We start from the raw sequence: 26,348 nt of genomic DNA, 5'->3' as shown, positions 1-26,348 counted from the left end.
CCTCTACTTTCAAGTACAACAGCACCTTGCTAGGACTTCCTCCATAGGGAAAAATGTAAACAAGAAAATCCCATTTCCTTTTGCTCCATAAAACATTGCTGACTATTTTTAAATAGTTGAGCATCAATTAAGAGCTTAAAAACAACTTAGAAATAAATAAGAACTCCATAAGCCTGTTTCCCACTTTTTGCATGTTGTAATTTCATGATTATTTTAAAGAGAGAAGCAGCTTGATTTAATGGCTGAGAGTGGGACTCAGAGTCCCAAAGATATGGGCTTAAGTTTTGCCTCTGACACCAACTGGCTGTTTGACCCTGGGTATGTCATTTAAGTTCTTAGAGCCACAGGCAAGTGTCTAAGATTATAAATTGCAGATTTCAATTGGTAAAGGAACTTTAGTCATCAGAAATGATTTGTTTATACCAATGAAATCAAAGTTCTGCACTCATTTTATTCTTAAAAGTTTTTTCAGGATATCTCAGTTTTGGTTTCCTTGTTTATGACCTTATAAATATTACAAACTAAAGTTAAGATTCCTAAAATCCAGGAGCCAAGGGAGCCTAGAATATCATAATCTCCTATCTGGGGCCTTCTCTCTGGGGATCTTTCCCTACTTCCCTTAATGATCCCATTGCATTTCCTACTTTAGTGCTTACCTCTAGCTCAGAATTTCTAGGAAAGTCTATCTCTCAGGTGCCTCTTTCTTCTCAACATTCCCCATGCCCATTTCTCCCCAAAATAAATAAATAAAAAGGTAATGAGATTTCTTTAGAGGCTATGAACTTCCCAGTAGGATAGCAGTTACCTGTAGTCAGAAAGCCTATAGGCATGTCAGAGATACTGTCAAGTTATTTGAGGAATTTGGCTGAGAAATATACTCAATGATGTGTGTATGAGAGCAAAATGATTAGAACAGAACAAAATATTTTCTCATCAGAAGCCACCTCAAGCCCTATTACTTGGACTCTGGAATAAACACTGTCCTCAAAGCATGCTGGGCAAATCTCAGCCTCATCGGTCATAGAGTCAAGAGTCAGAAGAGACCTTAAAGTCAGGCTCTTTTGGCCATCTCATTTTATAGATGAGGAAACCAAAACCTAAAGCATCTGTGACTTGTCCCTGATCAGATAGACAGTATTAGAATCAGAATTTGAACCCAGATCCCCTCATTTCAGATCCAGTATTTTCCCCCACTAAACACTGCATAGGCATGAAAGCACACCCACTAGATAGCCTTTAGGCACCGTGGTCATTTGTGCTTCCTGAAAAAAAAATACAAAAATGCTCATGTTATCCTCTTTCCCACCCACTCAGCACCTAGTGTGTTTCCCTGAACATAATAGGTATCATCCCTGTCTCAAAGCCCATTGGCAAGGGACTCTCTCCTTATTGGTGGAGATGAAGGCCCTGCCCTGCATGAAGGGAAGGGTGGAGTTGGCAAGAGCTTCAATTCTCAGTCAGTCCCCATTTGGGGATTCCAGCTTTGAGAGAGAAGATGGAAGAGGCTAACCTCACTTCAAGTTACTGAAGAAAAAGCCTCTATGAAGACGAGGTCTCTATTGTGTCCCTTCTCCAACTTGCTACGCTAGAGACTTTGTGGAGTTTTCCCTTGGGTGAGATCTAGGACATTTGGTTGAGTTGAGTTATATCACTCCCAGTGGAAGAGATGCTTCACTCTCCATTGTCTGACATCTATTCTCCTATGTATACCTTCTCTGATTTCTGTTTTGCACCAATTTGGATAAAAGGGCTTCTTTGCTATTTACTATGGATGTTCACTGTTGGACTGATATTTGGTGGGTAAGGGGCCAAGCCTGGGATATAGAGCTTAGGGTGCCCCTTCCCCCCCAAAATGATAAAGCAATAAAAATTTAAATGTAACCTGATCATATCCCCTAGACAAACAATATTTAAGGGATCAAAAAGGTATATTTCTACTCCAGTACCCCTTTTTCTGAGGAGAATGGATGTCTTCTGGCCTTAATTTCCTGTTTCCTATTTTCTCAAGAATGAAAAAGTCTCCCTCTAAGAAGGGCTGGAGTAGAAGGAGCTGGAGATGTCTATTTCTCTCTGCCAGCAACACACAAGGATAGCATCCTTGCCTCATTATATACATGGAGCCCCAATTCACTACTTTTTCCTTACATAAGCCATTAATAAATGTTCGTTGGATAAATGGAGGAAGGAAGGAAGGAAAGATGGAAGGAAGGAAAAAAGAGGAAGGAGAGAAGGAAGGAAACAAGAATTTATTAAGCATTTACAACTAGGCAAGTTTTCTCAATAAACACAGAACTTTCTACTATTATTTCACAATTATTGAAATGGTAGTGATAGAAATAAAACAAGAAAAAGAAAATAAAGACATGACCATTAGCAAAGAGTATACAAAATAATCCCTATGTGTAGGTGACATGATGGTTCACTTGGAAAATCTCAAAGAAGCAGCAAAATAATTGAGATAATCAATTGCCTCAGTAAAGAAGCAGGATTCAAAATAAATCCACAAAATGACAATATAACAAATATAAGAACTAAGAGAGAGGGAAATTTCATTTAAAATCATTACAAAACATATAACATATCTGGGAGTCAGTAACAAATCAAGACATCTTAATACTATTGCAAAATGTGTTTTTTTCAAGAAATATAGAATGACAAAAAATTCTAATGGCCCCTAGATCATTCTCTCTCCCTTTTTAATGAGTTCAGTACCTGGTTCACTGTCTTCCTCTCCTGCCCAACTCCTGCAATAATACTTGGGGAAAGGCAACTAGATGGTGCAGTGGATAAAACACCAGCCCTGGATTCAGGAGGACCTGAGTTCAAATCCGGCCTCAGACACTTGACACTTACTAGCTGTGTGACCCTGAGCAAGTCACTTTCTTTCTTTCTTTCTTTCTTTGTGGGGCAATGAGGTTTAAGTAACTTGCCCAGGGTCACACAACTAGTAAATGTCAAGTGTCTGAGGCCGGATTTGAACTCAGGTCCTTCTAAATTCAGGGCCAGTGCTTTATCTACTGTGCCACCTAGCTGCCCCCTGGGCAAGTCACTTAACCCTCATTGCCCCTCAAAACAAAACAAAACAAACAAAGAAATTATACTTGGGGACTCCAGTATTCATGCTTATGCTTACAGTACCTGGGTCACAGGGGGTACTTAATAAATGCTTGTTGATTGATAATTGGAGGAATGTTTATTGCTCATGGTTTGGCCAGCCCAACATAATAAAGATGATGATATTGCTTAGATTAATTTGCAGATTTAGTACTCTACCAATCAAACAAATCTCAAGTTTCACCTCATATTCAGTGAAGTGGCAAAGATGACAAAAGATGCAAATGGTAGTGTTACAGGAACAGAGACACTTTGATACACTGTGAGTGGAACTAGATAGTTAAATTTTCTGGGAAGCAACTTTGAATTAGTTGGGGGGAAAAGCAGTTACTAAAATGACAGATACTCTTTAACCCCAAAATTCCACTGCTAGGCATATACTCAAAGGAGAGCAAAGATAGAAAGGTCCTATATACACAAAAGTATTCATAACAGCACTCTCGTGGTAGTAAAAAGGGGGAAACAAAGTAGCTGATTATCGACTAGGAAATGCCTAAATAAATTGTGGCATTTGAACATAAGGAAATATTATTGTTCCTTAAGAAACGACAAATAGGAAGAATTCAGCGAAGCATGGAAAGGCATTTGAACTGATCCACAGTGAAGTACTGGCAAAACCAGTAAAACAACATCCACACCAACTAAAACAATATAAACAAAAGACAAAAACACCAAACTGTAATTACAATGAGCATGTTTGGCCCCACAGAAGAATTGAGAAAATGTACCTCCTTCTCCCTAAGTACTGAGGTAGGGAATGTTGTTGTAGAATATTGTATATGTTGTCAGACTCTGCTGATGTTTGGATTTTTTTAGTTTTTTAGTTTTGCTGAACTGATTTTTTTTCTTCCTTTTTCTTATTTAATTTTTGTTGCAAGAGATGACCCACTGGGTAGTGGTACAGAGAAGAATATATTCAGAAATTAATGTAGTATGAAAACAAAAGGCATCGATAAATCTAAAGATCGAAAATTAAATAAATAATAAAAGGAACACTAGATAGGACTAAAAAAAAAATAAATGAATATGAAGGCAGAGAAATCACTTTTCAGCTAGGGGCATATAATCAAGGACAGCTCCATGGAGAAGATAGTACCTGAACTTGGTCTTAAAGATAAAGGATTTCCACCTGTTGAGTTGTGGAGTACGTCAGACTTGCAGGGTGGTCTGCTGAGGATGAGCAGAGGTGGGAGGAGAAGACCAAGAGACAGTTGGGAGTCTAGTCTGGCTAAAATGTTGTGAGTGTCAAACACAATAATGGATGTGAAAGCTCTTTGTAGCTGTAACTTGCTATGTGAATACAAATTGTCATTATTCTTTCCACGGAAAAACTGCTGTTTTCTCTCTTGTCCTTACTATCTTCTGCTTTGCCTAGCTTTGTTCCCTCAGCCCATTAGGTACTGTTTCCTAGTTTTCCACACCTAGGACTCAAGTCATTGTTTTCATCATAGTCAGGGCTGTGGTTGGAAGGTGATATTAAGAAGACTTGGGAGGCAAAGAGATCAAATAAAAGGAAAGTGTATGTACAAAAATATTTAAAGCAGGTTTTTTTGGTAGAGGCAAAAGAATTGGAAACTAAGGAAGTGCTCACCAATTGGGGGATGGCTGAACAAATTATTGTGTATAAATGTAATGGAATGCTAACATGACATAAGAAATAATAACACAGACAATTTCAGAGAAATCTGGGAAGATTTGTATGAACTAATACAGATTGATGTGATCAGAACCAGGAGAAGATTTTATACAATAACAACATTATAAAGAAAACAACTTGGAAAGACAATAATTCTGATCAATACAGTGACCAATCACAACTCCAGAGAACTCATAATTAAACATGTTGCCCACCTCCTGGTGGGTGATGAACTCAGGATGTAGATTGAGACATATTTTTTTGACGTGGCCAATGTGGGAATTTGTTTTCCTTGACTATGCATATTTGTTACAAGGGTTTTGTCTTTCTTTTTTTGGGTGGGGGGAGGCAGATAGAAAGAGAGAGAATAAATACTTGTTAATTTTTTAAACTAAGTAAAACATTTGGGAAAAAGGGCTTGGGAGGGAAGCAGCAGAAGGGGGGGGTGCTGCACATTCCCCATTAACAGAGCTAATTGCTCAGTAATGCCTTTGTGTCATTACCAGAAATGTATCTGGGAAAACAGTCAGCTGCCCCAGCAGACGCTCATTCTTTGCACAGAGATACTCGCCTGACATTTCAGAACAAATGAGCAATTTCTTCTCGTGCAGGGAAACTTTTCAAGACCAAAAACTTGGCTCTAATTTGGTCAATTGGGAGCTTCATGGGGGAGGGGGAACAGAGAATTTTAGTGGCTCAGCATCCTTCCTCCCTGCTTCCTCCAGCTTCAGTATCTTTCACATCACAAGTTCTTAGAGGGAGGCAATGTCTTCTATCTCCTTTGAAGAATAGCTCCCATTTACTGGATATTCCTTATTTCTTAATATTTGCACAAAAACCTTGTGAGGGAGGGGGCCAGAAATGAGCATCCCTTTTTACAGAAGAGAAAACTGAGGCTCAGAGACTTTAAGTAATATTTCCAAGATCAAAAACAGTTTTATCAGGCTAGGGAAGCTGGGGAAATCAATGTGGTGTTATGAAAAGAACTCTGAACCTGCAAGCAGGGGATCTGAATTTGAGTCCTGGTTTTGTCACTTACTCTTTGTATGGCATTGGGCAAGTCAATCCTCTTCTCCAGGCCTCAGTTTCTCCATCTAGAAAATGAATGTATCAGACTGGTACATGATCTCTAAAATCTCTTTGAACTCTAAATTTTATGATCTGAAGGACAATAGACTGCAGCTCTGGACAATGTGCCGCAAAGTTACACCAGCCTCTCCTGCCTTCAGGCAGCACATGAAGAAGAGGCAGAACCTCTGGGCTGGTGTTGCAGGCTGGCCCAGCTGATCATATGAGAATAGAGATGAAACTTCCCCACGGCAGAGCAGAATAGCTCCAACAGTCAGGGGGATGGATTTCCTGAGTGCCTTTTCTTCTGGTGTCCTGTATTCCTCTGTGTCATGGGCTGAGATTTGCTGCAAGCTGCCTAAGGTTTGGGGCACAGGGACCACTGAAGGGTAGGAGGGGAATAGTAATAACAATAATATTAAACAGCGATAACAAACACTACAATAACAACAATTGTGACAACGATAGCATTGTTGTAGTGGAAAGCATGCTTAACTTGGAGTAAGGGTGCCTGAATTCAAAGCCAGCCTCAGACACTTACTAGCTAAGTGACCTTGGGCAAGTCACTCAAATTTTTCCTGCCTCAGTCTACTCATCTATAAAAAGGGAATTCAATGGCAGGGTACAATCCATCTGACTGGTGAAATGGGAAGAAAACTTCATTTAGAGTGAGAGTACTCATGTTTGAATACTGGCTTTGCTACTTACCTGCTATGAGCTTTGGGAGAAATGACACACTCTTTGGACCTCAGCTCCCTTCTTTGTAAAATCACTGAGTTGAACCAGAAGACCTAAAAGGTACCTTCCAACTTTAATTTGATGATGTCTGTACTGCTCTCCTTGCGCAATTATTCTATAGTACTTCTCAAAGCTGGAAAACATTATGCTTGTATTTATTATTACTGTTGCTGCTGCTACTGCTGCTGTTGTTGTTTGTCCTTCATTCTCATAGAGGGCTATGACATCAGGAGGCGATGTCATGACTTGCAGTGAATTGGATTTAAATGAGGGAGGGCTGTGCAAAGTCACCAGCCTTACTCTATCCTCCAGAGTCATCTGGATCCAATGGCAAGATATTCATCAAGAAGACTGGAGACGGGGCAGCTAGGTGGTACAGTGGATAAAGCACTGGCCCGGGATTCAGGAGTACCTGAGTTCAAATCCGGCCTCAGACACTTGACACTTACTAGCTGTGTGACCCTGGGCAAGTCACTTAACCCCCATTGCCCCGCAAAAAAAAAAAAAAAGAAGACTGGAGATGGCTCTGGATGTTTAATGCAATTAAGGTTAAGTGACTAGCACAAGGTCACACAGCTAGTAAGGGTCTGAAGTTAGATTTGAACTCAAGTCCTTCCAACTTCAGGGTCAGTGCTCTATCCACTCCACCATCTAGCTGCCCCTTATTATTACTATTATAGCAATAAAAGTTCATATTTATGTAGCCCTGAATGGCTGAAACAGTATATTCCTTACAATAGTCTTTTTTTGTTGTTGTTGTGGGTTTTTTGGGGGGAGGGGTGGTCAGGCAATGAGGGTTAAGTGACTTGCCCAGGATCACACAGCTAGTAAGTGTCAAGTGTCTGAGGCCAGATTTGAACTCAGGTCCTCCTGAATCCAGGGCTGGTGCTCTATCCACTGCACCACCCTACCTGCCCTCCCACAATAGTCTTTTAAGCTAAAAGGGGAAGAGGGAAAGTATTTGTATAGTGTCTACTATGTGCCAGGTTCTGGTCTAAGCATTTTACAGATAATATCTCATCTGACCCTCACAATAACCCTGGGAGATAGGGGCTTTTATTATCCCTATTTGACAGTAGAGGAAACTGAGGCAGACAGAGATTAAGTAACTTGCCTAGGGTCACACAGTTGGTAAGTAGCTGAGGCTGAATTTGAACTCAGATCTATTTTGACTACAGGATCAATGTTCTATCCACCGAGTCACCCACCTGCTAGATCATATAAGCATTGTTCTAACCATTTTACAAGAATGACTGACATTTACACAGCATTTTAACATTGGTTGCTATTTTTAAAAATTAGACATGTGGGCCAGCTAGGTGCCTCAGTGGATAAAGCAAAGGCCCTGGATTCAGGAGGACCCGAGTTCAAATCCAGGTTCAGACACTTGACACTTACTAGCTGTGTGACCCTGGGTTAAGTCACTTAACCCCTCATTGCCCAGAAAAAAAATTAGATATGTGATTTCACTGGTGTAGGGAACTCTCTAGTAGAAATTTCATCTACCAATGCAGGTAGCCACATCTGTATAACTAATAATCTTAAAGAAGTGTCTGGGGGGACAAAGTGACTTTACTAGGTCACAAGCCAATATCAGGTGAGACTTGAAACCAGGTATTCTTGATGCTGAGGCCAGCTCTCTATCCACTATGCCATGATGTCTTTTAAGATTTAATGCAGGGGCAGCTAGGTACACAGTGGATAAATCACCAGCCCTGGATTCAGGAGGACCTGAGTTCAAATCTGGCCTCAGACACTTGACAATTACTAGCTATGTGACCCTGGGCAAGTCACTTAACCCTCATTGTCCTGCAAAAATTTTTCTTAAAAAAGATTTAATGTACATTTTAATTCATACTATAGGTATTATTATCTCCGTTTTATAGATGAAGAAACTGAGGCTTGGTGAGGTTAATTGACTTACCCATGGTCACACAGCTTGTAAGTATCTGAGGAAAGATTTGAATCCATGTTTTCCTAATTCCAAGTCCAGCACTGTCCCCAATATACAATGCTAAGGAAACTGAGGCTTAGAGGTTGAATCACTAGTTCAAGATGACATGGCTAAGGAGTACAAAAGAAAAACTCTGACTGTAAGATCAGTACCCTTTCATTGCATCCCATGAATGTGTGTAGCCAGGTCACAGATGGCAGCTTTCCCCATATTCTGGAGTGTCCCTTTATTGAAGATAATGGAACCCTTTCTGTCAAAGGTCCCTGGTGGACAGATAGATGGCTGTTTAGTGGCAGGATCAGGACTAGAACCCAGATTTTTGATTCCTGATCCAGGGCTCTTTATACCACACCACAGTCCCTTTTCTATGCCAGTCTGCTTTCCCAAAGTAGCTAGAATAGTGCAGTGACCACCCACTAAAAGATGGTTGAATGAATGAGGGCCATGGTTTCCCTATGTCACCAGGCTCATTTGCCAGCATGCCCTATCAGACTCTGTTCTAATCTGTTCAACATCTCTCACATGCTGTGCTTATCTCTGCCTCAGATGCTTGGCACAAACTGTTCCCACAAACTGGAATGGATGTTCTTCTTCATTAGGGCATTGTGGGACCCCAGAATTACATAGCTAGAAGAGACCTTAGCAAAAATCTAGCTCCTTTTTTATACTCAGGGAGGCAGGAAAGAGGTTAGATGAATTGACTTTATAGCTACATAGGTGACAGTCTGTAGAGGAGCGCTACAGAGTCTAGATGTTAAAGAGTAGAAGGTACAAACAGCTTGGAAGCATTCAGACCCCGAGATGTAAAAGACCTCTAACAAAGGCAGCTGAAGTCCTGGTCTAATCATCCCATCGAAACCTTCTCTCCCCTCCTTGCCATGGTGAAGGAGTTCAATGAAGCTATGATCTATGTGGTACAGGGTTACCCAAGATAGACAGGTCAAAGTAGAAAGTTCTGACAAAAGGTGATCTACTGGAGATGGAAATGGAAAACCACTCCAGTATCTGCCAAGAAAATCTCATGGACACTACAAAATGATAAAAGATGGGACACCAGAAGATGAGTCCCTCAGGTCAGAAGATGTCCAACACATTAGGACACCTACAAGTAAATCCAGAAAGACGGAAGCAGCTGGGCCAAAGCTGAAAGGACAGCTGCAGATCTGTCTGATGACAAAAGGAAAGTCTGATGTAAATTTTGCATATCTTTTGCAATATTGCATGGGAAGCCAGAATGTAAGATCTATGAACCAAAATAAGCTTGATGTGGTCAAAAAGGAGATGGAAAAATTAAATATCAACATCTTGAGTGTCAGTGAACTCAAATGGATGGGATTGGGTGAATTTAATTCAGGTGATCACTACATATACTACTGTGGGCAAGAATCCCTTAGAAGAAATGGTCTTTACATGTTTCCAAGTCACTTTCAAAAGTTTCCATATGAAGGGCAGCTAGGTGATGCAGTGGATAAAGCACCAGCCCTGGATTCAGGAGGATCTGAGTTCAAACCCAGCCTCAGATACTTGACACTTACTAGCTGTGTGACCCTGGGCAAGTCACTTAACCCTCATTGCCCCACAAAAAAAGGAGAAATGGGGTAGCCATCATAGTCAATAAAAGGATAAGAAAGGCACTACTAGAGTATAATCTCAAAAATGACTGAATGATATCTGTTGGAATTCAAGGCAAACCTTTCAGCATCACGGTAAGACAAATCTAGGCTCGAACAACTGACAATCCCATCTTTGTCCAAAGTTGCTCAGTTCTGTGAAGACCTACAACATCTAGAAATAAAATCCAAAAAGAGGTCACATTCATCATAGGGGACTGGAATGCTAAAGTAGGAAATCAAAATGTAATTTGAATAATAGGAAAGTTTGGTCTCAAATCACAAAATGAAGCAGTTTTGTCAAGATAACTCACTAGTCATAACAAAAACTTTTTTCAACAACCCAAAAGGTGACTCTACACATGGATATCACCAGATGGTCAATATTAAAATCGAATTGATTATATATTTTGCAGCCAAATGTGGAGAAACTCTATACAGTCAGTTAAAATAAGACCTGACTGTATCCCAAAGAGACCACAGAAAAGGGAAAAGGACCCATATGTACAAAAATATTTATAGCAGCTCTCTTTGTGGTGGCAAAGAATTGGAAATCAAGGGAATGCCCATCAATAGGGAAATGGCTATACAAGTTGTGGTATATGAATGTAATGGAATACTATTGTGCTGTAAGAAACAATGATCAGGAGGAGTTCAGAGAAAGCTGGAAGGACTTACATGAACTGATGCTGACTGAGAGGAGCAGAACCAGGAGAACATTGTACATAGTAACAGCAACATTGTGTGATGAGCAATTAGGATAGACTTGGCTCTTCTCAGCAGTGCAATGATCCAAAACAGTTTCAAAGAACTCATGATAGAAAATGTTCTCAACATCCAGAAAAAAGAACTGTGAATTATGAATGCAGATTGAACCATACTGTTTCTACTTTTGGACTGTTTTTTTTCCTTCTTTTTTGAGGTTTTTCCCTTGTGCTCCAATTCTTCTTTCACAAAATGACTAATGTAGAAATATATATAATGTGATTGTACATATACAACCTATATCAGACTGCTTTCCATCTTGGGGAGAAGGGAGGAAAGAGAGGGTGAGAGAAAAAAATTGGAACTAAAAATCCTGTGAAAACAAGTGTTGAAAACTATCATATGTAACTGGAAAATAATAAAATATTTATATGGAAAAAACATCCCAAATAAAAAGAAAAGCAAGAAAGCAAAATGACTGTCTGCCAAGGCTTTTAAAATAGTTGAGGAAAGAATGAAAGAGAAAGGGAAAGATATGCCCAAATGAATGCAGAATTCCAGAGAATAGCAGAAAGAGAGAGATAAGGTTTTCTCAAATGAGCAATGCAAAGAGAAGAAAACAATAGAGTAGGAAAAGACAAATTTCCCTTCAAGAAAATTATAGATATCAAAGGAAAGTTTCATGCAAAAACAGACATGATAAAAGACAAAAATGGTAGGGACTTAGAAGTAGAAGAGATTAAGAAGAGATTGCAAGAATATATAGAAGAATTGTGATCTTAACATCACTTGATAACCATAATGATGTGGTTACAGATCTAAAGCCAGACATCCCAGAGAATGAAGTCCAGTGGGCCTTAGAAAGCATTGCTAACAATAAGGCTAGTGGAGGTGATGGAATTCCAGATGAGCTATTTAAAATCCTACAAGACAATTCTGTTAATTATGATACACTCAATATGCTAGCAAATTTGGAAAAGTCAACAGTGACCACTGGGTTGAAAAAAGATCAGTTACATCCCAATCCCAAAGAAGGGCAATGTCAAGGAATGTTCAAATTAGTAAACAATTGTAGTCATTTCACATGCCAGTAAGGTTATGCTTAAAATTCTGCAAGCTAAGCTTTACCAATATATGAACCAAGAATTACCAGAAGTGCAGATTGGTTTTTGAAGAAGCAGAGGAACTAGAGACCAAATGGCTAACATTTTCTGGATTAAGGAGAAAGCAAGAGAGTTCCAGAAACCATCTACTTCTGCTTCATTGACTACACTAAAGCCTTTGACTGTTTGGAACAAAACAAAATGTAGCAAATCCTTAAAGAATTGGAAGTACTAGATCATCTCACTTGCCTCATGAGGAACCTGTATGCAGGTTAAGAAGCAACAGTTAGAACCAAACATGGAACAATTGATTGGTTTAAGATTGGAAAAAGAGTATGAGAAGGCTGCATATTGTCACCTTATTTATTTGACTTATATGCAAAGTACATCATGTAAAATGCAGACTGGATGAATAAAAGACTGGAATTAAGGTTGCCAGGAGAAATATCAACAATCTCAGACAGATCTGCAGATGATACTGCTCTGATGGCAGAAAATGAAGAAGAATTCAGAAGTCTCTTGATGAGGGTGAAAGAGAAGAATATAAAAGCTGGCTTGAAGATTAACATCAAAAACCTAAGATCTTGGCACCTGGTCCCATCACTTTCTGGCAAACGGAAGGAAAAGAAATGAAAGCAGTGTTCGATTTTATATTCTTGGGCTCAAAGATCACTGCCAATGGTGACTGCAGCCATGAAATTAAAAGATGCTTGCTCCTTGGAGGGAAAGCTATGGAAAATCTGGACAGCATATTAAAAAACAGAGATACCACCTTGTTAACAAAGGTCTGTCTAATCAAAGCTATGGTTTTTCCAGTAGAAAAGTATGGCTGCGAAACCTGGAATACAAAGAAAGCTGAGTGTCACAGAATCAATGCTTTCAAATTGTGGTTCTGGAGAAAACTTTTGAGAGTCCCGTGGACAGCAAGGAGATCAAATCAGTTAATACTTAAAGAAATTAATTCAGACTACTCATTGGAAAGATAACTAGTGAAGCTGAGGCTTAAATACTTTGGCCACATAATGAACAGACAGGACTCATTGGAAAAGACTAGAAAGATTGAAGACAAAAGGAGAAGTGGATGGCAAAAGATGAGACTGATAGATAGTGTCATGGAAGCCAATACACATGAGCTTGGACAGACTTCACAAAATATTGGTCTGTAAGGTCCATAGTAAGTTTAGTAAGGCATTACTAAACAAATGAACAACAAACGAACCCTATTCTACTAAAATCTAACTTCTTGGGGTAACGGGTAACAAAAATTGGGAACTATCACATAGAGGCTATAAAAAGAGCAATGTGTCAGAGGCAGCTAGGGGGCACAGTGGACAGAGCACCAGCCCTGGATTCAGGAGGACCTGAGTTCAAATCTGATCTCAGACACTTAACACTTACTAGCTGTGTGACCCTGGACAAGTCACCTAACTCTCATTGCCCTGCAAATAATAATAATAATAATAATAATAATTTTATATGGAACATACATGTCCATGAGGAGAGAGTGATCCATGTAAAGTGGGGTAATCTTATGATTCTCTATGGACCCAGATATAAGTCCTTATCTTTATCTTGGACTCTGCTCAGGGTAGAACTATGTCATTTGAACACATAGGTCCCTTGGGAGGAAATGGACCAATGGAAAAAGGAGATATTATTTGATTCTCATGTTCAAATGTATATTGTTTCTGTGACCTTTGTTGTATAAATAAAACTTCTATCTTTTGAAGTTTGTGAATCTAAGTGCTTATAAGAGGAACTCATGACCACCCTTACTAAAATTCTTAGGTTTTATCAGTTGGGAAAAACCATAAATGTGTGTTTATGTAGGTATGCGTGTATGTGTGTACGTATGCATGTATGTATATAGCATTATATAAATATCATATTATGTTGTTATATCATATCAAATAATATGTTACATATCTATTATCTTGAAAATGTGCCCAGGCCCTTTGTGTTAGGAGAAAGCCTCTGAAACAAGGGCTATATTATACTCTTCTAGTTTGCCCATTTATTTGTTTGATAGATGTCTTATCTCTCCAGACCATTAGTTCATTTAAGTTCAAAGGGACAAACATCACATATTCTATTTCTTTCAGTCCTTAGGACGGACATGCATACTAGACATGCTTGATCAGTGCTTTTAGCTGACTATTCCATGGTGCCTTTGTCCATCTCAAAATCAGTGGATTTGGAATTTGGGGAACTTGGTCTTATGCAAAGGAAGTTTGGGGATTGGGTGGTGAGAAGTCATTTGTTCTTCACCCTTGAACAATCAGGGATGATTGACTGGCTAGACAGATTTGCTCTTTCCAGGGGACCCAGATCTCCTTTACCTCCAGGGCCCATCAGGCCACCAATCAGAAGCCTACTTCATCAGAGCTGCCTGAATTCTGCTGAAATCAAAGATTAAGACTTCCTTGGTTTGACAGGGCCTTTCCAGGTTTGTCACTTTAATTAGCTCTGGCATTTTATCTGGTTTATTTTCATTAGCAGAGCAGCCAGAGTCCTGACATTGCAAACTCCCTCCCTGCTCCTTAGGGAAAATTCCAGTCTTTGAGGCCTTGTTCTTACAAGAATCTCATCTTGGCCCTTTCCAGGAAACTGGTTTCACTGACGATGTGAGGCAGCCCAGAGATGCCAGCCCTAACTCACCACTCTACCCTCTAGGACTTCAGTTCAACATGAGAAGACTCATTCAAGAATAAGGTCACAAGTGTTCTTATTCTCTGAACTATAGGACCATGGCTGTAAGGACCCCCTGAAATCTAGCTACCAGCTCTCTTTCACATGAATGGTGCCATCCATCTCTGAGATTGAGAGGTTATATAATATACTGGAAAGAGTACAAGATTCAGAGGCAGAAGATCTGTGTTTGAGTGTTGGCATTTACAAAGTGTACTTTGAAAATCCTAAAGTCTATATTTAAGTCCTGACTTGGCCAGTTCCTAGCTTTGTATGGTTGGACAAGTCACATCCCCTCTTTTAGGTTCAATTTGCTTATCTGTAAAATGGGAATACTGACTTCTCTCAGGCTTAGTTTTCTAACCTATGAGATAAGGATAATAATTTCTTTCATTATCTGACTCATAGGGATATTATGTGGACTGCACAAGAAAATATATGTAACATGGTTTGTCACCATAAAATGCTATATAGATGTGAGTTCTTAAAAGAAAACAAATAAACAAATCAACACAAATCAAGGGAATAGGCAGGGTCAAGGCCAGCCACAGGCAAGACTGTGATGTATGTAAAATTTGTCTTCTGATCCTTTCTCATTGTTCCCCGAGGAAGGCTCTGGTTCTCCAGGCTGTAGCTGGCCTGGCAAGAGACCAAAACCTCAGAGGATTCAGATCTCATCTGAATTATTTGAAGAACAGGGGAATGACAGGCAAATCTGATTCAGTGTGGGTTGAGAATTGGGGACCCTTCATGGAAGGAAGCCAGAACTAGATTCCCCAGGCTAACTCTGTGACCTTTTAAGTACCCTTTGCACTTTGTCTAGAGGTGAGAGGGATCCCTGGAAACTCCACCTTGAAGCCTGTATTATGGGAATTTATTAAGTCAGCTTTGCAGAGGTCATTGGATGGAGCTGGAGGGGAGGAAATGGATTATTTCAAGCAGAGTTGAGCACCTCCACCTGTACTCTGAGACCTCTATACTGATTTTAGGGCTTCAAATTGTTAAGACAATAAAAAAGGATACCAAAATCATTTTTTCTCCCATTAATAACATATGCAGACCATAAGTCTTGAATCTGCCACCATTAAGAGCCCAATTCCCACTAAAATGTTTTCTCAAAGGAAAGAAAAAAAAGCTTCAACAGAAGTGGGCTCCAGGTAGGTGGTATGTGTGACACCATGAGGATATGGGGGTGGATGGGGGGGTCTAGAGGGTACACAGGATGGGTCAGAACTTCCCTTTGGTTCAGACCAGAGCAGTGTAATTTGATGGTGTGTGTGTGTGTGCGTGCACACACGCCGTGCATGTGTGCACACATGCTCACGCATGCATGCTTGCCTAAATATTAGACAATCACAGGTACTAACGTCAGACTGCTCCCTTTAACTCCATGCTGGGGACTTAGAGGGGAGAGAGGGAGGGGGTAAGGACTCCCTATTTATAAATCACATTGAGAGAGAAAGACAATATGACACATCAGCTCATGTCAAAGAAACTGTTCTTCCCACCCACCACAGCAGCGATTATCTACCTGGGCTCATTTAAAAAAATATATTATTTTATTTTGGCAAAACTTCACAGGATAATAAAATATGGATTTATGCTCAGAGAGATATCAGAGAATTGCCCCCCTGGGGCCTTGGGATAAAGGTGAGGGAGGGGTGAGGGAGAGCTCTACATGTTGCGCTGCCTCCCCTCACCCCCCTGAAATGGTGGGAAATAGTGACCTAAGCCTTCAACGGTTTTGCTGACTTTCCAGAAGTATGCTTGGGCTGGTTTGGCTCTTTAGTCTCTGCTCTGTGAGGGTCTGAGGCTCAGAAAGGTTCACCCATGAGTGATTGTGAACAATTTATAGATAAAGTGAAGGAGAGGAAGAGAGGAAGAAAGCAAACAGGGTGCAAGGGGAGTAGTGCTCCAGGCCGTGAGATATCCATTCTGCTGCTTCTAGGCCAGTGTAAATAACTAGTAAGTAGCCTTCAGTCTTCCCTTACCCCATACTTTTTCTTTCTATTCCTGTTCCCCTCCTTCCCTCACCCCATCTCCCAATTCTCTCAGAGTAAGTGGGTGTGGGTTTGGGGACAAGCAACTAGATCCCTGCCCCACCCCACTCTCAAGACTTGACTAAAGGGGGCAGATAGGTGGCTCAGTGGATAAAAGCACCTGACCTAGATTCAGGAGTACCTGAGTTCAAATCCAGCCTCAGACACTTGACACTTACTAGCTGTGTGACCCTGGGCAAGTCACTTAACCCCCATTGCCAGAAAGAAAGAAAAAAAGAAAGAAAGAAAGAAAGAAAGAAAGAAAGAAGGAAGGAAGGAAGGAAGGAAGGAAGGAAGGAAGGAAGGAAGGAAGGAAGGAAGGAAGGAAGGAAGGAAGGAAGGAAGGAAGGAAGGAAGGAAGGAAGGAAAGACAAAATTATGGTTATTGTAGTCACAGACACAAGAGTTATTTCACAAACTCTGTTTCTGTCTCAGAGATCTCTAACCATCTCTCTGTCACACACACACACACACACACACACACACACACACACACACATCCAATAGCTATTGACATGACCATAGGAGTATCAGAGCCTTTAGTCCTTTCCTACAGCAGTGTCAGGGCAAATGCTTTTTCCCATTTAAGCTGAGAAATACCAGGTCCTGGCTGCTGCTGTGACCGCAGGAGACACTGCAGGTCCCAGCTGCCTGGTGTGGGGGATGAATCCAGGAACAATGAGAAATTATCTGTTAATTCTCTGCTCTCTGTGGCTCCTGCTGCCTGCTCTGCTCCGAAAAGGCTCCTTAGCCTTCTGTTTAGATGCAAATTCCCTGACTAGTTGTAAGCAAAATATTGATTTCCCTGCATCACAGGCCTTGGCTGTTGGTGCGGTCCTGTGTTGTTTCACTCCCTGGAAAAGCAAAACAAGAGCTTTGTTCTCCCAATTTCTCCTGTAACTGGGGAGGGGGAGGAGAAATCTGAGAATAGTAGCATTGCTGTAAAGATGAGGTGAACCTCTCTCCACTACTATTTTACATAAATACATAAATACATAAATACAAATACAAAGAAGCTAATGAGCAGTTTGCTGGGGTTTGAGGAGGGGTGGGGGTGGGGGTTTGAGTCCGTGAATTCCAATCTCTGAATTGCTAGGGTCTGGAAGTGGAGGAGATCCAAACAGGTTCTCTTAACACTTTAGTTGAGCCTTAGAAACACCTACAGGCATGGGTCACACCAGAACACCGAACACACACACACACACACACACACACACACACACACACACACACACACACACACACACACACCACGGCCTTGCCTGGCTTTAAACAGTAAAATGTCACCAAACCTCCCCTCCAGTAAGGAAGACTGCCCTGATTTTAGGGTGTGTTGGAGTTGACAATCCTGCAGCATGACCACCTCCCTTTAGTTTCTCAATTCCCTCCACATCCTTCCTCACCTCCCAACCCCACAACTCTTATCACCCCTACTTAAGGGACAAGGTAGAAGAAATGTGGTCCCTTCCCAGTCATCACGTACCTAGCTAGTCAAATCACATTGTGAACTCAGCTCCAGGCTGTTCTTTAAAAAAAAAAAAAAAATTCATCAGCACCCTGGACAGAGGTGGGTCCCCGGTGGGGTAAGCACCAGGAAACCTCAACAGACCGATGAAGTCTTTTTCTCTAGTTTCTGCGATGAAACTGCATACCCAGATGGGAAATGGGGGGACTCTTATGGGAACGGGAGGAGGGACAGAGGGGAGCCTGCACTTCAAAAGGGTCTGCTTGGGGTGCGGCGGGGGAGGGGTGGTGGGATAAAGGGGCTCACAGATGGCGCGTGCAGTTGTTACCGCCAAAAGCCCTCGCCGAGAATCTCAAAGCTCCGGAACGTGAGTCACCGCCGGAGCCACTTCCAATTAGTGTGTTAATTAGAAGTAAAGACCCTCCTCCCCCAACCAACCCAGGAACAAGCCAACCCGTGGCTTCCGGATGCTACCGCCAAAGAATGACTTTCAACCGCTAGGAAAGGAAGTGGAGACCATGGCTTCAAATGCCAGGCACTGAACCTCGCTTCCACTCCGAGCAAAAGGAATCGTATTCAACTGAAGAAGAGATTCACACCACATCTCATCCATGCCCCTGTCTCTGGACAAAGTGGCTCCTCCCCTAACCCATGCCGTCAAGCAGCCGCAGCGTGGCTCTCCAGAACCGAGAGATCTAGCTCCAGAAAGGGGGGGGGGGCGGTAAACGAGTGGAAACGTCCTATACTCATTTAGCCACCCTAGCTGGTGCTTCATCTCACAGTTCGCACCGTAGGGAAGTTCTTCGTTTTGTCTCACCTCAAGCCCTCCCGTTATATTTTCAGTCTATTTCTATCTTTATGTTGAAGCTTCCTGAAGACATATGGGAAATAAGGTGCGATTCGATGGCGAAGGAGGGGGACAGACTTGAAAAAAGACGATCTGATGAAGTGTCGTCTCCCCCCCTCCCCAATTTCTCCTGAAACTTTTCCTTCCCGTTGCCATGGAGAGAGACAGCCGATGCCTCCTGTCGCCATAGCAACGAGTGGGTGACGCGACCAGCCGATTGCGGGGCTCTAAAAGCCCCTGAACCCCACTCTCTACCCTAGCTCCACAGTTCTGGGGCTAGGATAGATTTCCCTCTTATAAAAAAAAATACTGCAAGTTTAACCAACTTCCGTTGCCCGGCGGTCCGAGCCCCTCCCTCAATCCTGCCCTTTTTGAGACCTGGGAACCATGGGTCCCTCTCTTGGGAAGACATGCCCTTAGGATCCTACTAGTGCTGGGCTCAATCACCCTTTATTCTCTTCTCCTTCAGCCTCCGTGGCACCAACCCATTCCCCAATGACACAGTACTGGGACCAGGATCTGGCCGGACACCAAACGTAATGAGGGGGCTGACAAGGGGGAACTGAATTTCTCTGTAGAGTCTGTATCTCACTGAGGGGCGGAGACCCCGTAGAGAAGTGGTTAAAAGCCTAGACAGGGAATGCGAGTGCAGTGACTCGCCTGGAGCTGTTTGGGGGAGGGTCTTCTAGCGGACCCGCCCTGTCCCGCCCCAGCCCGACAGCAGTTAGGGACCTGGAGCAGCTGCAGGGAGCTGGGCGGGACGGGACTAACCCACAGTGCGCTAAGCAGGGAAGGGGGGAGGGTTCGGGGCATGAGCAGGGTGGGGGGGTCCGAGGAGGCGAGGTGCCAGGCGGCGCTGGGTATCCTGGCCTCGCTATGTCAGGGGCAGCCGCCCCCGCAGGGTCTGGACTTGGAGACTTGTCGGAGTTTCGAGCTGCAGCCCCCCGAGCGGAGTCCGAGTTCTGCTGATACAGGTAACTGGGCGACCCTGCGCCCTCCCCACCTTTCCCTACCACAGCCCCTCTTCCTAATCTGGAGCCTCTCTTTCTTGATACCCTTCCCTCCCCTAAGAGAAAAGCTTAGATTGAAGAGGAAGGAGCTAACCTTTCTTCTCACCCATTCCCTTAGATCTGGATTCAGATCTTGCCAGTGTCAGTAAAGAGGGTCCTGGGGAGTGGAGTTGGAGGAGGGGGTGTCTTCCTACCCTCCGAGTGCGATTCGGGAAGCCCCTAGTGTGGAGCCAGACCTTGAGTTTCGTTCGAGGACCCTTTCCAACTCTGGGAAATAGCCCTACCTTAGTGCCTCAGTTTCCTCCTGTAGGGTGGGGAGATTCTCTTCCCACAAAGAGAAGGCAAAATACCCCGGAAAAAGGTCAGAGGAAGAGATGAACAGACCTCCCCAGTTGCAGAGAGGTTTGTGTCTCTGTCTCTCTTTCTCCATATCCGTCTCGGAGAGGTTCAACTACCTTCCCCCCTCCACCCCCCACCCCCACCCCCCAGTCCCCCATGGTAGCGAGAAACTTGAGTTGACTGTCTCGCTCTCAGGTTTTGTGTACCAATGCCTCTCTCTGGCTCTATTTCTCCGTCCCTGCGGGGGGGCGGGGGAAGAGGAGGGGGGAGGGTGTCTCCGCGTCCCCGTCCCACCCCCTACCACCACCACCTCTATAACTCGCTCGCGCTCTCTCCGTGACTCACTCGGACTCGGGGCCGGTGCGGGGACTGAGCCGGTTCCTCTCTGACTTTCCGAACCGGGCGTCTTAGTTCCAGTAGCCCCCAGGACCCGAAACCCAGAGCCGGCCCCAGAGAGGCTTCGGAGCCAAAGCGGGAACCCGAGCCGGGTGAGTCCCGAGCCCGGAGCCCGGAGCCCGGAGCCGAGAGCCCCTACGCTGGGGCCCGGCGCGCGGCCGCAGTGGCTTGGCGGAGTCGCGACAGTGGGCTGTCGGGCAATCTAGACACCATGGGGGACTTTGTGGTGCCAGAGGTTGGGGGGGAAGTACTGGGTCTAGAGTAGGAGGGGGCGTTTACCTGGCTTTCTGACGACCTGATGAGCTTCCTGCAGTCAACCCCCCCCCCCCAATCTCTCAGCCCTTGGTCTGCAGATGTTGATTCTTTGTCCGGATTCCAACATCTGGTGGGGAGACAGCACAGCAGGGTATAAGACGAAGGTGGGGGGACTCGGAAGGGGCGAGGAGATTCGAGGTCGGCCCCCCACCTGCTGGTAGCCGAGACTCTCAGTGGGGAACTGGGGTTGGCTGGGAGGGGGTGTCGGGAAATTCTACAGAGATGAAAAGGAGACGGGGGTCTGTCTCAGCTCCCTAACCCCCACCTCCCTCTCCTAAGTCCCTGGAGGGATGGGGGTTATAGTGGAGCAATGGGGGAAATCTCTCAAGGCCTCGCCACCATGTCAACACGGTGCTAGTAGGTAGGTGCAAGCCAAGAAGTGGGGCAAGGGGTAGGAGAGAAGCTGGAATTTAATTCCCACGCTCCCCCTCTCCCCATCCCCCATCCTTGGAGAAATTGAAGCTAAGAACCCCTAGCCCCATCCTTGTTAGCAAAGGGTGACTGTGGGGTTTTGCTCTGTGCTGGCTGGGACGGGGAACTTGGGCTTATGTTTCTTGCTTCTGTTCCTCTGGGTCAAAGGTGAGAAATCCAAAAAGACCCGGAGGCTTGAGAGCTGGGATCACTCACTCGGTGCTGGGCGGGGGGGGGGGGGGGGGGGGGGGGGGGCTGCGTCTAAGATTTGGGTCAGCTCAAGCTTAGTTCGGCCCGGATGGCTGGAAGGGGGCGCTGTACTCCGTATCTACTGAATCCTTAATTAATGGGTTGATACTGCTGCAGAAGGAACTGAAGTTAGACATTAGAAAGAACTTCTAGACAATAAATAGCCACATGGTAAAGGAGACAATGTATACTGTATGCTGTATGATGGTGCTTCTGATGGTGATTATGATATAGGATATAGAGTCATAGATTCACAAATTTAGAACTGGAAAGGACCTTAGAAGGCATCTAGCCCAACCTTCTTATTTTGCAGATAAGGAAACTGAGGCCGAGAGAAGTTGAGTGATTTGTCCAAGGTCACATAGATTGAAAGTGACTGGGGAAGGATTTGAACCGAAGTCCTCTGAGGACTAAGCCTGCTCTCTTTTCACTATATTTCCTCTTCTTCTGTCTCTAGTCTCTTGGGGCCCCATCCCTTAAGACTGAACAATTCCATATTGCTTTTGGATAGAGTTTGCATGCTGACCAAAGATATACCTTGGATTGGGGAGACCCCCATCCCACAAGTAAATACATCCTGACTTTCATCCAATTTCCTCCATCAGTTCTACAATCTCTCAGTACCTCCCTCCCAATCCTCCAATCGCAGCCTTCCTCTCAAAATCACTCTCCTTTTGAGGCCTGTTCCACAAAGCCACCTGTCATCCTCTGGAACCTTGTTTCCTCTCACTGACCCTTCTCAGAGAGAGGAAGCTGAGGGATGACTGACTTCCATTTTTCTACAGAGGAAAAAGACCAGCCCTCCTTATCCACTGAGGGTTGCAGCTGAACTACCAGCAGCCAGAGGGATGGATGTGAGTTAAAGTTTGCTGACAGTCAGAGGATGGGAGATGGGACGTAGAATGGATCCTGTATGTTAGCCCTGCCCAGGAGGCCTTTAAAGAAAGAGCGCCCTTTTGTGTAGATGGCTAAGACCTAAACTAATTGGGGGGGGGGAGAGGGACAAATACTTGGGGGAGGTTTTGAAGGTGAATCTGGTTTGTTCTCCTGGTTGCTTCAGAAAGCAAGTTTGAGTTCTCCCCCTGGGGGCAACTTTAGCTGCTGAGTCACTGACAGCCCCAGGCAGAGCTGGGGGACTGGGGGAGGGGGCTTGATTTAGGGAGGGCATAGCTTTGCAATTCAGATCAGGGTTTAGCTTTCCATCTCAAAAATCTCTTTCCACTTCTGGTTTCCTCTGGGTCTTTAGGCCTCTGAGTCTGTCTCTGTCCATCAGAGAGAACAGATTTGGGATTTGGTAGTGTTTGCTGCGGGTGGTAATGAGGAGAATGTTTGTGATTTTTTATTCATTTGTCTAATGACTCCAGAAATAACTTCTTCTTCACCTCCCTGTCTTTGAACCTGGCCCTTTCTAACTTGGACAAGCTTTCTTAGTTGGTGATGGCAAATTGCATGCAAAACAATTTGATTAAAAAACTCACATCCCTATTTCCGTAACTTTATGACCAAAAGCTCTGTCAGTGTCCTACAAAGGAAGACTCTTTCAATTTTCCCTTCTGGAAGTAAAGACTTCTTTAATTCCTATTTACGTGCCTCATGTGGCATGGGAGAGACCCTAGGTCCACAAAGGTGAACACAAACTTTGACAGATTTTTATTAAGCCGAAAAGGATTCTTCAAGTACCACTCTAGTGACAGACTATCTCCTGTTTAAAGACCAGCCAGCCTAAATTCAGACTGGCCATGTGATGTGTATGGTTTTTTGGCTCTAGCTGCTCTCTAAAACTATCTGTTAATCTGGAGAGGGATTGTAATCTTCCTTGTGGACAAACAGCCCAGGATTATGAAAGCATGGCTCCTTGAAGAATTAAGAGACGAGACCCAGCGTCAGGAGCCTAGAGAACCTGGAAGAGTGATGGTCCTTCTCCAAAAGTTTTGTTTTCCAGAATTCTAGAACTCATGACCTGATAGTGGTATGTTTTAGAACACCTAGTCTTCTTTTTTTTAGGGGTGGGGTGGAGTGAGGCAATCAGGGTTAAGTGACTTGCCCAGGGTCACACAGCTAGTAAGTGTCAAGAGTTTGAAGCTGGATTTGAACTCAGGTCCTCCTGTAGAACACCTAGTCTTCTGATCTCCCTATGGGGAGGTGGTCGAAACTTCAAGACAGGGTTCTTGACCTTTTTTGTGTCATGAGCATAAAGCAAAACATATGGAATTACAAAGATAACCAATTATATTGAAAGTTATTAAAATATTTTTTAATTACAGATGCTAGATTAAGGACCCCTGCTTTAGTATAAGGAATGTTGGGCTAAGAATGCCCCATTGTAGAGTTAAGTCTTTAATTCTCTTCCCTCTTCTGCATTCATCGAGGGTAGGTTGGACTGCTGTTTATAGTTAGGGTTTGGGACAGAACCTTTTAGGGTTGGTGTCACATGCCAGGATGATCACTAAGATGTAGACATGGATGGAGCAGACCCAAAGCTCTATCTGGTCCTGTCTCAGAAAGAGGCAGACTCTTAGGAATGCATTTTCTTTTCGGTTAGTAATTAAAATACAGAGCCTTTGGAGGAGAAGAGGCATGTAGGTCCGACCGTTAGCTCTTGATTTCCTCATGTACACTTCTACCCTGTGACTTAGTGACTTCTGAGGGTAAATCTCTGCTTGATATCTTGTCTAAAGACCCACAAAGGCCTTTTTCTCACTGATGTCAATTGCAGGTGGACAGGAACATGACCACTAGTCTTTCACTGTCTTTCCATGTTTCCTTCACTTTTTAATAATAGCCAGCATTAAATAGTGCTTTACATGTCTTATCTCAATTGATCCTCATAACAACCCAGTCACATAGGGACTATTGTCCCCATTTTATAGATGAGGAAACTGAGGTGAAGAAAAATTAAGTGACTTGCCCAAGGTCACACAGCTAATATATATCTGAGGCAGGATTTAAACTAGTTTTGGGTATAGCACTCTATTCAATAAGCCACCTACCTACCTCCATATTTCTCTTCCTTTTTCTTTCTTTACTTCTTTCTTTCTTTTCTCCCTTCTTCCTTCCTTCCTCCCTTTTTCTCTCCTTTCTCTCCTCCCTGCTCCCCTCCCTCCCTCCTTCCTTCTCTCTTTCTTTCTTTCCCCCTGCCAGTCTCTCAATCCCACTCTTTTCCTACCTCTCCCCTTAATCCCCAACTTTAGGGCTATAAGTAGTGGCTGAGCTGACAGAAAGCTTTTCACTGCAATCTGCCAAAAATAATAATACTAATAATTGCTAAATTACAGCCAGAGCTCTATTAAATATAACTCCTCACATTAGTCTCCTATTTGTCTATGAATCCCCTTAATGATGGTGGGAGCAGGCATGGAGTCATAAAGCTCAGTGTTTCAGTAATTAGCCCACTATTGTCTTCCCTCATCATAGCTTCATCGGGGAGCCTTCATCTCTTCTCTGTTTGGACTCTGCTAATTATCCCCACTGGTAACTCAGGCCTGGATCTCTGGAAGAAGTGAAAGACAGCAAACACTCAACCCCCCAAAACCCTGAATTTTAATTACACTGGGTTCTCCTAGTGAATTTGCAAGTCAAATGGACCATTTTATTAATGAGCTGAATCTGAGAGCCTCGGAATAAGACAAGCCCCTACCCCCATCCCTCCTCTTCCACACACTATTGCTCTCCCATGTCCCTTCATACAGGAGTGCACACACATATGCACACATACAAACACACACATATATACATACACCCTTGCTTTTCAGAGGAAACCAGAGTTGGCCTATTCTAGAGAGCATTTGGCCAATTGCCTGGTGGTCTGGAGGCTGATTTGCAGCCTCTTTACTTTTCCAGAGGAGGGAGACTAACCCTAGGGAAGGGCTTCAGGGCTTGGGGCACGGAGGTCATCCACCCTGGAAAGATTCTGTGAGCTTTAGGGAATTAATTTCTATTCTCTGACACCCTCTTGTTCCTGGCCTTTAATTCTTGGCTCATCTCTGCCTTGTGGGCTGGCAAAGGGGCATAGTTATGCAGTACCAGTCCAAGTTTCTTCTCACTGTGGACCTCAACTGTTCTCTGAAAACATCAAAGATCTCTGTCTTCCCTTGTCTCTTGGTCAGTATTTATGTTCCTGTATCTAAGGGTCTCTTCCTTTCTCTGTCGATTAGCTCTGAGTCTGTCTATTTCTCTGTTCCTCTGGTTATTCTGTCTTTGTCACTCTGTGTCTCTTAGCTCTGTGCCTGGATCTCCATCTCTGGAGATTTCTGTTCCTTGGGTCACTATATCTAACTATTGTTTCTGAGTCTACTTCCATCTCTGTGTATCTGTCTGTATGTGAGCACTGCTCTTCAGAGGCAGCATTAATTCTCCCTGTAGTGTTTGAGTGGGGTCTGTCTCTAAGAGTCTCCCAGAAGCCCCAGGCAGACCCTGATGCCAAGCCCACCCCACCTCTAGAGTAAGGCAAGAAAAAGGCCCTTCCTTTGCTTTCTCTCCCTGGTTTATCTTTTCAATTATAATCTGTTAGCAGGAACGCCTATTACTGTAACAAAATGGATTTTCCTGACATGGAAGCCAGTTTAGAAAAAATGGTAACAATAGCAAGTGATAAGAGCAATGATGAAACTTAAGGCCAAGGGTGGAGGAGATGTGGTGGCCAGTCTCTGGGGAATGAGGTG

At 43.5% G+C, this 26,348-nt stretch overlaps 1 protein-coding gene across 8 annotated transcripts in view; it reads left to right on the top strand.

Moving 5' to 3' along the window:
- The first annotated feature begins 19,739 nt into the window (after nt 1–19,739).
- Nucleotides 19,740–26,348, top strand: part of SYT6 (synaptotagmin 6) — a 71,590-nt gene continuing 64,981 nt past the window's right edge. For 4 of the 8 annotated variants that reach the window (XM_043964609.1, XM_043964611.1, XM_043964608.1 and 1 more), the window contains exon 1: nt 19,740–19,941. In XM_043964609.1, coding sequence (XP_043820544.1) covers nt 19,779–19,941 — 163 coding nt within the window. In that variant the 5' untranslated portion in view covers nt 19,740–19,778. Of the gene's footprint in view, nt 19,942–20,637; nt 20,805–22,425; nt 22,542–26,348 lie in introns of those variants that run through there. The other 4 variants (XM_043964615.1, XM_043964612.1, XM_043964614.1 and 1 more) reach the window with 3 other exon arrangements.

The sequence above is a fragment of the Dromiciops gliroides genome, chromosome 4, assembly GCF_019393635.1.
Source record: "Dromiciops gliroides isolate mDroGli1 chromosome 4, mDroGli1.pri, whole genome shotgun sequence".
Lineage (NCBI taxonomy): Eukaryota > Metazoa > Chordata > Mammalia > Microbiotheria > Microbiotheriidae > Dromiciops > Dromiciops gliroides.
The sequence above is the reverse complement of the archived record's forward strand: the minus strand, read 5'-3'. Positions and strand labels throughout refer to the sequence as shown.